This window comes from Oncorhynchus tshawytscha, linkage group LG11 (assembly GCF_018296145.1).
Source record: "Oncorhynchus tshawytscha isolate Ot180627B linkage group LG11, Otsh_v2.0, whole genome shotgun sequence".
Lineage (NCBI taxonomy): Eukaryota > Metazoa > Chordata > Actinopteri > Salmoniformes > Salmonidae > Oncorhynchus > Oncorhynchus tshawytscha.
Window position 1 is genome coordinate 50,937,770 of NC_056439.1, and position 12,929 is coordinate 50,950,698.

General features: G+C 50.0%; 1 protein-coding gene across 4 annotated transcripts in view; it reads left to right on the top strand.

Moving 5' to 3' along the window:
- The first annotated feature begins 9,269 nt into the window (after nucleotides 1–9,269).
- Nucleotides 9,270–12,929, top strand: part of trim9 (tripartite motif containing 9) — a 105,864-nt gene continuing 102,204 nt past the window's right edge. For all 4 annotated transcript variants that reach the window (XM_042330275.1, XM_042330276.1, XM_042330277.1 and 1 more), the window contains exon 1: nucleotides 9,270–10,224. In XM_042330275.1, the coding sequence (XP_042186209.1) occupies nucleotides 9,280–10,224 (945 nt within the window). In that variant the 5' untranslated portion in view covers nucleotides 9,270–9,279. The remainder of the gene's footprint in view (nucleotides 10,225–12,929) is intronic.

The following is a 12,929-nucleotide window of genomic DNA, read 5'->3' on the forward strand; positions in this document are numbered from 1 at the left end:
TAGAGGGGGTTAGTGGGAAGTAGAGGGGGTTAGTGGGAAGTAGAGGGGGTTAGTAGGAAGTAGAGGACCAGAGATAGAGCTGGAACATGTGATCTGCAGTCAGGAAGGCTAACCACTACTCTGTGGTTCTATGTGCTGGGTAAAGACTGGTTGTGGTTCTATGTCCTGGGTAAAGACTGGTTGTGGTTCTATGTCCTGGGTAAAGACTGGTTGTGGTTCTATGTCCTGGGTAAAGACTGGTTGTGGTTCTATGTGCTGGGTAAAGACTGGTTGTGGTTCTATGTGCTGGGTAAAGACTGGTTGTGGTTCTATGTGCCGGGTTAATTCCTTTTAGTGAAAGACAATGTGAGGAGAGAAAATCAAGGGAACTAACTGAAACATTTCTGAGAATAGTGCTAAACCAAACACAGCTTTGCTAACTTCCATCCATTAGAAATATTTGTAGGTACACGTGAACCCGAAAAAAGTCTGTTCGTCTCAGTGACTGCGTCCCTATAGTCCACTAATGTAGACCACCTTATGAGTCCTACTTTTCTTTAGGAATGTTATGAAGTAAAAGTATAAAGTTGTCAAAAATATAAGTAGTAAAGGAAAGATACCCCCCCCAAAAAATGACTTAAGTAGTACTTTCAAGTATTTTAACTTAAGTATTTTAACATCCCTGGTAATAAATAACAATATTGGTTAAAAATCAGCGGAACACACGGTTGGCACAAGAGATAAAAAAACTAAATATACTATTTTTTGGATGAATGTGTTACGAGGATAGTGAAGTGTTTAGATGTGTGTAATCTCTCTGCCCAGTAGGGGGAGCACTCCTCTGGGGAGCACTCCATGTTTGCGTTCCAAATGGAACCCTTTTCCCCTATGTAATGCACTACCTGAGACACATCCCATGTGTCCACCTGTGTGTATTGGTGTAGAACAAGCAGCCAATCCCGTTCCATTTCTACTTCTCTTTGTGTTTGTCTAACGCCGATACTGTAACCCTGCCAGGCTAGACTCAAGCTACGTTCCAAATGACACCCGATTCCCCTTCCTAGTGAACTACTTTAAATTATGTACTTTTTACTCTGTACGTTTCCCCTGACAGACAAAATTGTGGAACATAATGCCTCTGATCTGGTGGACTCACTAAACAGAGAACATGCCTGGTCATCCCTACTGCCTCTGATCTGGTGGACTCACTAAACAGAGAATATCCCTGGTCATCCCTGCTGCCTCTGATCTGGTGGACTCACTAAACAGAGAACATCCCTGGTCATCCCTACTGCCTCTGATCTGGTGGACTCACTAAACAGAGAACATCCCTGGTCATCCCTACTGCCTCTGATCTGAAGGACACACTGAACAGAGAACATCCCTGGTCATCCCTACTGCCTCTGATCTGAAGGACACACTGAACAGAGAACATCCCTGGTCATCCCTACTGCCTCTGATCTGAAGGACACACTGAACAGAGAACATCCCTGGTCATCCCTACTGCCTCTGATCTGGAGGACTCACTAAACAGAGAACATCCCTGGTCATCTCTACTGCCTCTGATCTGGAGGACTCACTAAACAGAGAACATGCCTGGTCATCCCTACTGCCTCTGATCTGGAGGACTCACTAAACAGAGAACATGCCTGGTCATCCCTACTGCCTCTGATCTGAAGGACTCACTAAACGCACATGCTTCATTTGTAAATGATGTCTGAGTGTTGGAATGTGCCCCTGGCTATCCATCAATTTTTAAAAAATAAACAAAATAAAATGGTGACATCTAGTTTGCTTAATATAAGACATTTTTATATTTTAGCAATATAATTTTCTTTTGACACTCAAGTATATTTAAAACCAAATACTTTTAGACTTTTACTTAAGTCGGATTTTACTGGGTGACTTTCACTTTTACTTGAGTCATGTTTTTTATGAAGGTATCTTTTACATTTACTCAAGTATGACAATTGGGTACTTTTTCTACCACATATTACATTATTATGTTCTTGTTTACACTGCTAATAATTTTTTTTTTAAACGGCTATTTATGACAGGATATGTCCCAAATGGCACCCTATTCCCTATGTAGTGCACTACTTTAGACCAGGACCCCATAGGGAATAGGGTGCCATTTGGGGTGCAGTATACTCTTTACCTGGTTCTGTGAGAGGAGAAGGCATGTGGGCAATAAGCTTTTAATTAACTGTACCTTTTAGCGCATCTATTGGTGTGGCAGGCAGCCTAGTGGTTAGAGTGTTGGACCAGCAGGCAGCCTAGTGGTTAGAGTGTTGGACCAGCAGGCAGCCTAGTGGTTAGAGCGTTGGACCAGCAGGCAGCCTAGTGGTTAGAGTGTTGGACCAGCAGGTAGCCTAGTGGTGGACCAGCAGGAGCGTTGGACCAGCAGGCAGCCTAGTGGTTAGAGCGTTGGACCAGCAGGTAGCCTAGTGGTTAGAGTGTTGGACCAGCAGGCAGCCTAGTGGTTAGAGTGTTGGACCAGCAGGTAGCCTAGTGGTTAGAGTGTTGGGCCAGTAACCAGCAGGTAGCCTAGTGGTTAGAGTGTTGGGCCAGTAACCAGCAGGTAGCCTAGTGGTTAGAGTGTTGGACCAGCAGGCAGCCTAGTGGTTAGAGTGTTGGACCAGTAACCAGCAGGTAGCCTAGTGGTTAGAGTGTTGGGCCAGTAACCAGCAGGTAGCCTAGTGGTTAGAGTGTTGGGCCAGTAACCAGCAGGTAGCCTAGTGGTTAGAGTGTTGGGCCAGTAACCAGCAGGTAGCCTAGTGGTTAGAGTGTTGGGCCAGTAACCAGCAGGCAGCCTAGTGGTTAGAGTGTTGGACCAGCAGGCAGCCTAGTGGTTAGAGCGTTGGACCAGCAGGCAGCCTAGTGGTTAGAGTGGTGGACCAGCAGGCAGCCTAGTGGTTAGAGTGGTGGACCAGCAGGCAGCCTAGTGGTTAGAGTGTTGGACCAGCAGGCAGCCTAGTGGTTAGAGTGTTGGACCAGCAGGCAGCCTAGTGGTTAGAGTGTTGGACCAGCAGGCAGCCTAGTGGTTAGAGTGTTGGACCAGCAGGCAGCCTAGTGGTTAGAGTGTTGGACCAGCAGGCAGCCTAGTGGTTAGAGTGTTGGACCAGCAGGCAGCCTAGTGGTTAGAGTGTTGGACCAGCTGGCAGCCTAGTGGTTAGAGCGTTGGGCCAATAACCAGCAGGCAGCCTAGTGGTTAGAGTGTTGGACCAGCAGGTAGCCTAGTGGTTAGAGTGTTGGACCAGCAGGTAGCCTAGTGGTTAGAGCATTGGGCCAGTAACCAGCAGATAGCCAAGTGGTTAGAGCGTTGGGCCAGTAACCAACAGGTAGCCTAGTGGTTAGAGCGTTGGGCCAGTAACCAGCAGGTAGCCTAGTGGTTAGAGTGTTGTGCCAGTAACCAGCAGGTAGCCTACTGGTTAGAGCGTTGGGCCAGTAACCAGCAGGTAGCCTAGTGGTTAGAGCGTTGAGCCAGTAACCAGCAGGTAGCCTAGTGGTTAGAGTGTTGGACCAGCAGGCAGCCTAGTGGTTAGAGTGTTGGACCAGCAGGCAGCCTAGTGGTTAGAGTGTTGGACCAGCTGGTAGCCTAGTGGTTAGAGCGTTGGGCCAATAACCAGCAGGCAGCCTAGTGGTTAGAGTGTTGGACCAGCAGGTAGCCTAGTGGTTAGAGTGTTGGACCAGCAGGTAGCCTAGTGGTTGGTTAGTAACCAGCGTAGCCCAAGTGGTTAGTAAGCAGGTAGCCAGCAGATAAGCAGATAGCCTAGTGGTTAGAGCGTTGGGCCAGTAACCAGCAGGTAGCCTAGTGGTTAGAGCGTTGGGCCAGTAACCAGCAGATAGCCTAGTGGTTAGAGCGTTGGGCCAGTAACCAGCAGGTAGCCTAGTTGTTAGAGTGTTGGGCCAGTAACCAGCAGGTAGCCTAGTGGTTAGAGTGTTGGGCCAGTAACCAGCAGGTAGCCTAGTGGTTAGAGTGTTGGGCCAGTAACCAGCAGGTAGCCTAATGGTTAGAGCGTTGGGCCAATAACCAGCAGGTAGCCTAGTGGTTAGAGCGTTGGGCCATTAACCAGCAGGTAGCCTAGTGGTTAGAGTGTTGGGACAGTAACCAGCAGGTAGCCTAGTGGTTAGAGCGTTGGGCCAGTAACCAGCAGGTAGCCTAGTGGTTAGAGCGTTGGGCCAGTAACCAACAGGTTGCCTAGTGGTTAGAGTGTTGGGCCAGTAACCAACAGGTAGCCTAGTGGTTTGAGCGTTGGGCAAGTAACCAGCAAGTAGCCTAGTGGTTAGAGCGTTGGGCCAGTAACCAGCAGTTAGCCTAGTGGTTAGAGTGTTGGGCCAGTAACCAGCAGGTAGCCTAGTGGTTAGAATGTTGGGACAGTAACCAGCAGGCAGCCTAGTGGTTAGAGTGTTGGGTCAGTAACCAGCAGGTAGCCTAGTGGTTAGAGCATTGGGACAGTAACTAGCAGGTAGCCAAGTGGTTAGAGCGTTGGGCCAGTAACCAGCAGGTAGCCTAGTGGTTAGAGCGTTGGGCCAGTAACCAGCAGGTAGCCTAGTGGTTAGAGCGTTGGGCCAGTAACCAGCAGGTAGCCTAGTGGTTAGAGCGTTGGGACAGTAACCAACAGGTAGCCTAGTGGTTAGAGCGTTGGGCAAGTAACCAGCAGGTAGCCTAGTGGTTAAAGCGTTGGGATAGTAACCAACAGGTAGCCTAGTGGTTAGAGCGTTGGGCAAGTAAACAGCAGGCAGCCTAGTGGTTAGAGTGTTGGACCAGCAGGCAGCCTAGTGGTTAGAGCGTTGGGCCAGTAACCAGCAGTTAGCCTAGTGGTTATAGTGTTGTGCCAGTAACCAGCAGGTAGCCTACTGGTTAGAGCGTTGGGCCAGTAACCAGCAGGTAGCCTAGTGGTTAGAGCGTTGAGCCAGTAACCAGCAGGTAGCCTAGTGGTTAGAGTGTTGGACCAGCAGGTAGCCTAGTGGTTAGAGTGGTGGCCCAGCAGGTAGCCTAGTGGTTAGAGTGTTGGACCAGCAGGTAGCCTAGTGGTGGTTAGAGTGTTGGACCAGCAGGTAGCCTAGTGGTTAGAGACCAGCAGGTAGCCTAGTGGTTAGGCCAGTAACCAGCAGATAGCCTAGTGGTTAGAGCGTTGGGCCAGTAACCAGCAGAGCGCCTAGTGGTTAGAGCGTTGGGCCAGTAACCAGCAGGAAGCCTAGTGGTTAGAGCGTTGGGCAAGTAACCAGCAGATAGCCTAGTGGTTAGAGCGTTGGGCCAGTAACCAGCAGATAGCCTAGTGGTTAGAGTGTTGGGCCAGTAACCAGCAGGTAGCCTAGTGGTTAGAGTGTTGGGCCAGTATCCAGCAGGTAGCCTAGTGGTTAGAGCGTTGGGCCAATAACCAGCAGGTAGCCTAGTGATTAGAGCGTTGGGCCAGTAACGAGCAGGTAGCCTAGTGGTTAGAGCGTTGGGCCAGTAACCAACAGGTAGTCTAGTGGTTAGAGCGTTGGGCCAGTATCCAGCAGGTAGCCTAGTGGTTAGAGCGTTGGGCCAGTATCCAGCAGTTAGCCTAGTGGTTAGAGCGTTGGGCCAGTAACCAGCAGGTAGCCTAGTGGTTAGAGCGTTGGGCCTGTAACCAGCAGGTAGCCTAGTGGTTAGAGCGTTGGGCCAGTAACCAGCAGGTAGCCTAGTGGTTAGAGTGTTGGGCCAGTAACCAGCAGGTAGCCTAGTGGTTAGAGTGTTGGGCCAGTATCCAGCAGGTAGCCTAGTGGTTAGAGTGTTGTGCCAGTAACCAGCAGGTAGCCTACTGGTTAGAGCTTTGGGCCAGTAACCAGCAGGTAGCCTAGTGGTTAGAGCGTTGAGCCAGTAACCAGCAGGTAGCCTAGTGGTTAGAGTGTTGGACCAGCAGGTAGCCTAGTGGTTAGAGTGTTGGACCAGCAGGTAGCCTAGTGGTTAGAGTGTTGGACCAGCAGGTAGCCTAGTGGTTAGAGTGTTGGACCAGCAGGTAGCCTAGTGGTTAGAGTGTTGGACCAGCAGGTAGCCTAGTGGTTAGAGTGTTGGACCAGCAGGTAGCCTAGTGGTTAGAGTGTTGGACCAGCAGGCAGCCTAGTGGTTAGAGCGTTGGGCCATTAACCAGCAGATAGCCTAGTGGTTAGAGCATTGGGACAGTAACCAGCAGAGCGCCTAGTGGTTAGAGCGTTGGACCAGTAACCAGCAGGTAGCCTAGTGGTTGGAGTGTTGGGCGAGTAACCAGCAGATAGCCTAGTGGTTCGAGCGTTGGACCAGTAACCAGCAGGTAGCCTAGTGGTTCGAGCGTTGGACCAGTAACCAGCAGATAGCCTAGTGGTTCGAGCGTTGGACCAGTAACCAGCAGGTAGCCTAGTGGTTCGAGCGTTGGACCAGTAACCAGCAGATAGCCTAGTGGTTAGAGCATTGGGACAGTAACTAGCAGGTAGCCAAGTGGTTAGAGCGTTGGGCCAGTAACCAGCAGGTAGCCTAGTGGTTAGAGCGTTGGGCGAGTAACCAGCAGGTAGCCTAGTGGTTAGAGCGTTGGGCCAGTAACCAGCAGGTAGCCTAGTGGTTAGAGCGATGGTACAGTAACCAACAGGTAGCATAGTGGTTAGAGTGTTGGGCAAGTAACCAGTAGGTAGCCTAGTGGTTAAAGCGTTGGGACAGTAACCAACAGGTAGCCTAGTGGTTAGAGCGTTGGGCAAGTAACCAGCAGGTAGCCTAGTGGTTAGAGCGTTGGGCCAGTAACCAGCAGGTAGCCTAGTGGTTAGAGCGTTGGGCCAGTAACCAACAGGTTGCCTAGTGGTTAGAGCGTTGGGCCAGCAGGTAGCCTAGTGGTTAGAGTGTTGGACCAGCAGGTAGCCTAGTGGTTAGAGTGTTGGACCAGCAGGTAGCCTAGTGGTTAGAGTGTTGGAACAGCAGGCAGCCTAGTGGTTAGAGCGTTGGGCCAGTAACCAGCAGATAGCCTAGTGGTTAGAGCATTGGGACAGTAACCAGCAGAGCGCCTAGTGGTTAGAGCGTTGGGCCAGTAACCAGCAGGAAGCCTAGTGGTTAGAGCGTTGGGCAAGTAACCAGCAGATAGCCTAGTGGTTAGAGTGTTGGGCCAGTAACCAGCAGGTAGCCTAGTGGTTAGAGTGTTGGGCCAGTATCCAGCAGGTAGCCTAGTGGTTAGAGCGTTGGGCTAATAACCAGCAGGTAGCCTAGTGATTGAGTTAGAGCCTTAGAGCGTTGGGCCAGTAACCAGCAGGTAGCCTAGTGGTTAGAGCGTTGGGCCAGTAACCAACAGGTAGTCTAGTGGTTAGAGCGTTGGGCCAGTATCCAGCAGGTAGCCTAGTGGTTAGAGTGTTGGGCCAGTAACCAGCAGGTAGCCTAGTGGTTAGAGTGTTTGGCCAGTATCCAGCAGGTAGCCTAGTGGTTAGAGCGTTGGGCCAATAACCAGCAGGTAGCCTAGTGGTTAGAGCGTTGGGCCAGTAACCAGCAGGTAGCCTAGTGGTTAGAGTGTTGGGCCAGTAACCAGCAGGTAGCCTAGTGGTTAGAGTGTTGGGACAGTAACCAGCAGGCAGCCTAGTGGTTAGAGCGTTGGGCAAGTAACCAGCAGGTAGCCTAGTGGTTAGAGCGTTGGGCCAGTAACCAGCAGGTAGCCTAGTGGTTAGAGCGTTGGGCCAGTAACCAACAGTTAGCCTAGTGGTTAGAGCGTTGGGCCAGTAACCAACAGGTAGTCTAGTGGTTAGAGCGTTGGGCCAGTAACCAGCAGGTAGCCTAGTGGTTAGAGTGTTGGGACAGTAACCAGCAGACAGCCTAGTGGTTAGATTGTTGGGCCAGTAACCAGCAGGTAGCCTGGTGGTTAGAGCGTTGGGCCAGTAACCAGCAGGTAGCCTAGTGGTTGGAGTGTTGGGCGAGTAACCAGCAGATAGCCTAGTGGTTCGAGCGTTGGACCAGTAACCAGCAGGTAGCCTAGTGGTTCGAGCGTTGGACCAGTAACCAGCAGATAGCCTAGTGGTTCGAGCGTTGGACCAGTAACCAGCAGGTAGCCTAGTGGTTCGAGCGTTGGACCAGTAACCAGCAGATAGCCTAGTGGTTCGAGCGTTGGACCAGTAACCAGCAGGTATACTAGTGGTTAGTGCTTTGGGCCAGTAACCAGCAGGTTGCTGGAATGAATCCCCGAGCTGACAAGGTAAAAATCTGTCGTTCTGCCCCCATGAACAAGGCAGTTAACCCACTATTCCCCGGTAGGTCATCATTGTAAATAACAATTTATTCTTAACTGACTTGCATAGTGAAATAAAGGCTAAATTAATATATTAAAAAGCTTTAGGTGTCCAGGTCCTCTTTAACAGACGTCCTATTCAATAGTAGTAGGGAGGCAATGTGGGATTTGTCCACCACTTGTTTTCGTAAACAGAGATGGGACTGGAGAAACATAGCCACACGTTATGGATGGGGTCGGACAGTTGAACTAAGCTCAGTAGCTCATTTACAAGTTATATTATTTTAGAATCAACGGCTATTTACCATTATGGATGTACCAATCTCAGATTGTCCGTTAATTACAGGAGTGTAAATCCCCTCCTCTCAAGACCCCCTCCCCCCTCCTGCTCTTATAGATCCCGTCTGGGTTGCCATGGAAGCCTTAGAAATGGCTGGTGCTATTTGAGCGGAGAGATGGAGAGGTCTGGAGCCTCCGGCTCTGCTGTAACGCCTAGAGCTTTCTACAGCATTTCCTTCTACTGTGGGTAGACAAGGTGTTGGTCTCCATTGTGATGTTAATTATGTCATCAACAGAAGAGGAACTTTTTTTTTTTTTTGACGAGACATGAATCCTCCTGGGTTCAATAAAACACGCAGAGTAGTTGAGAGATAGAAAGAGAGAACAGAATAGAATAGAATACTATTAGAATAAAATAGAATTCATGGAAAATGACTTGTTGCTGAACATGTCCCACATGCAATATAAAATGTGCAATATAGAATGTGCAATATAGAATGTGCAATATAGAATGTGCATTATTGGTTTATGCTCATAGTGTAATAGCCTATACTGTTTTAAAATTGCGTGTTGTGTTTCCAATCAATATCAATTAGAGGATCGTTCGTGCAAGGCGCTATTATCGTCATATGGAAATGTTGTGGTCGTAGCTGACGTCTGATTGGACAATAACATTACACTGACAGCTGCCTTGTCCAATAACTGCTCTGGATTCACCTGCATTTGCAATACCGTTTGTCTATTGGTCAGAAAGTGCCTTGTCTTGGATAGTTTGCAGGATATCGTTGCCTGCTTACTTCCAAGGATGCATTTGCGGTGGTAGATGCTGAAAGATAAGTCCGCTGTCTGTGCGCAATCGCATTTTGAGTTATCACATATAGCTAATTTTCTGGAATTGAGAGATACTATTTCACTCCGAAGAGAATTTAAAATGGATGAGATGGAGGAAGAATTAAAATGCCCTGTCTGCGGATCGTTTTTCCGGGAGCCGATCATTCTACCGTGCTCCCACAACATCTGCCTGGCTTGCGCTCGGAATATCCTAGTGCAGACCCCGGACGCTGAATCTCCGCAGAGTAGCCGTGCTTCTGGCTCGGGAGTCTCCGACTATGATTACCTGGATCTCGATAAGATGAGCTTGTACAGCGAGGCGGACAGTGGATACGGTTCGTATGGTGGCTTCGTTAGTTCCCCGACCACCCCTTGCCAGAAATCCCCAAACGGGGTGCGTGTTTTCCCCCCTGCCGTCCCCCAACCCCCTTCTCAGCACCACTTGCTAGGACACCCAAGTTCCCTACCTCCAATCCCACGCAACTCCTGCCTCACATGCCCGCAGTGTCATCGCAGCCTCATCTTGGACGAGAGGGGGCTCCGCGGGTTTGCCAAGAACCGGGTGCTGGAAGGGGTCGTGGACCGGTACCAGCAGAGCAAAACAGCCGCTCTCAAGTGTCAGCTCTGCGAGAAGAGTCCCAAAGAGGCCACTGTGATGTGCGAGCAATGTGATGTGTTCTACTGTGACCCTTGTCGCTTGAGGTGTCACCCTCCCCGAGGTCCGCTAGCCAAGCATCGCCTCGTACCCCCGGCACAGGGCCGGGTAAGCCGTCGGACAAGTCCCCGGAAGATCTCTACTTGTACAGAGCACGAACTGGAGAACCTGAGCATGTACTGTGTTCAGTGCAAGATGCCGGTGTGTTACCAGTGTTTAGAGGAAGGGAAGCACGGAACACATGAAGTCAAGGCTCTGGGAGCTATGTGGAAACTGCACAAGGTAGGCTCACGTGTTCCAAATCGTTACATTTATACCTCTATTTTTCCAATGTCTAAACGCGCGCATAAACTCACCAATTATAGTCCTTAAATGTGTCCCTATGAATTTCGTTCGTTGATGCAATTGTGGAAACGAATAGCGTGTAGGCTATTCTACATTTTAATATAAGCGTAACTTTTAAGTTCCAAGTTGAATTGATTGTGTGTGAAAACAATTTGATTAAATAAGATTAAATATTGTGTGATAATAGCCTAAAAACTATTACATGTTTTGCTCACACTTCACTTCAGTCTCAGTAAGTAGCCTGTTGGGATGAGCTTCTATCCTTTATCTGCTCCAAGGTTGTCAGTAAATCCACTTGGGCAAGACTGTGGCAAAATCACATTTTACAAGAGGCGCTCCCGTCCGTCTCCCGAGTATAATACATTGTCGAGGGGCCAGACGCAGAGGTAGAGTCATAGGGTTCTTGTTGAGAGAGGCCCAGCAGCGGTATTGCTGCGTCACGGGGAAAACTACCATCCCATTTTCTGTAACCCTGTAGAGTTTGGACCCGTTTTGATGATTAACTGTGACGTATGAGAGATACATTATACTGTGGCTTAGGAATAGGTGACATTGGCTTGCTTCCCAATTGGCACCCAATACCCTCTATAGTGCACGACTTTTGACAAGGGCCCGCACTATATTATGGTAATATAGGAACATTATAATGGAATAGGTTGCCTTTAGGACAGAAGCGTGGTGTTTCTAGCTCCATACTCGAGTATTTTCTGGTCCCCTTCACATTCTCAGCTGTTCAACGTGCCTATATATATATATATATGTATGTATGTGTGTGTGTGTGTGTGTAAATATATATATATGTGTGTATATATGTGTAAATATCTCAGGCTTTATATATAAAGCCTAAGATATATATATGCGCAAAAGCATCTCTTGATAGTGCACTACATTTGTCCAGGGCCCAAGTAGTGCACTATAAAGGGATTAGGGTGCCAATTTGGACGTAGTTGTAGTGTTTCCCCTTTCCTTGTCTTTTCTATCATTGCGGTACTCACATGGCTGTGTTTCAGTGGGCTACAGATGGTCTCGCATGGCTGTGTTCAGTGGGCTACAGATGGTCTCGCATGGCTGAGTTCAGTGGGCTACAGATGTCAAGCCCACTTTAGAGAATCTGAGTTGTCATGGGCAACACATACACACACTCTCCCAGCTCTACTCTCCCTCCCAGCGCTCTCTCCCTCCCAGCTCTCTCTCCCTCCCAGCTCTCTCTCCCTCCCAGCTCTCTCTCCCTCCCAGCTCTCTCTCATAGTTCTCCCTCCCAGCTCTCTCTCTCCCTCCCAGCTCTCTCTCCCTCCCAGCTCTCTCTCCCTCCCAGCTCTACTCTCCCTCCCAGCTCTCTCTCATAGTTCTCCCTCCCAGCTCTCTCTCCCTCCCAGCTCTCTCTCCCTCCCAGCTCTCTCTCCCTCCCAGCTCTCTCTCCCTCCCAGCTCTACTCTCCCTCCCAGCTCTCTCTCATAGTTCTCCCTCCCAGCTCCCTCCCAGCTCTCTCCCCTCCCAGCTCCCAGCTCTCTCCCTCCCAGCTCTACTCTCCCTCCCAGCTCTCTCTCATAGTTCTCCCTCCCAGCTCTCTCTCTCCTCCCAGCTCTCTCTCCCTCCCAGCTCTCTCTCCCTCCCAGCTCTAGTTCTCCCTCCCAGCTCTCTCTCCTCCCAGTTCTCCCACCCAGCTCTCTCTCTCCCTCCCAGCTCTACTCTCCCTCCCAGCTCTACTCTCATAGTTCTCCCTCCCAGCTCTCTCTCTCCCTCCCAGTTCTCTCTCTCCCACCCAGCTCTCTCTCTCCCTCCCAGCTCTCTCTCCCTCCCAGCTCTACTCTCCCTCCCAGCTCTCCCAGCTCTCTCTCTCCCAGCTCTTTATCTCCCTTCCAGCTCTCTCTCTCCCTCCCAGCACCCAGTGTGTCATTCCATGAGTAGGAGGAGAGGGCCTGATATAGCAACCATCCCCAGCCTACACACTAAACCCCCCCCACACTCTCTCTACAGATATCATGCATAACAACGTGTATGCTTGAACTGCAGCACAAATACACAGACATATTGTGCACAGTGAAGTGGGAACTAGTAAAACAATGTGAGAGTAAACAAAACAAATCTATGAAAGGACAAAAATACAGAGGGGAGGAGAGGAGAGGGGGGGAGAGAGGGGGAGGAGAGGAGGAGGGGGAGAGAGAGAGGGGGAGGAGAGGGGGAGGGGGAGAGAGAGAGGGGGAGAGGGGGAGGGGGAGAGAGAGGAGGAGGGTGGGAGAGAGGGGGGGAGAGAGAGGGGGAGGGGGAGAGGGGAGAGAGAGGGGGAGGGAGAGGAGGAGAGTGGGGAAGAGAGAGGGGGGAGGGGGGGAGAGGAGGAGAGAGGGGGGGGGGGAGAGAGGGGGGGGAGGGAGGGAGGAGAGAGAGAGAGGAGGAGGGGTGAGGGAGAGGGGGAGAGAGAAGAGGAGGGGAGAGAGAGAGAGTCTCTCAGCTTCCCTATCAAATCTAAAAATGTCAAGCAGACAACCTAACAAAGTAAATAACAATGACAAATGGTTTGATGAGGAATGCAAAAACCTCAGAAAGAAATAGAGAAACCTGTCCAACCAAAAACATAGAGACCCGGAAAACCTGAGTCTACGCCTTCACTATGGTGAATCACTAAAACAATACAGAAATACACT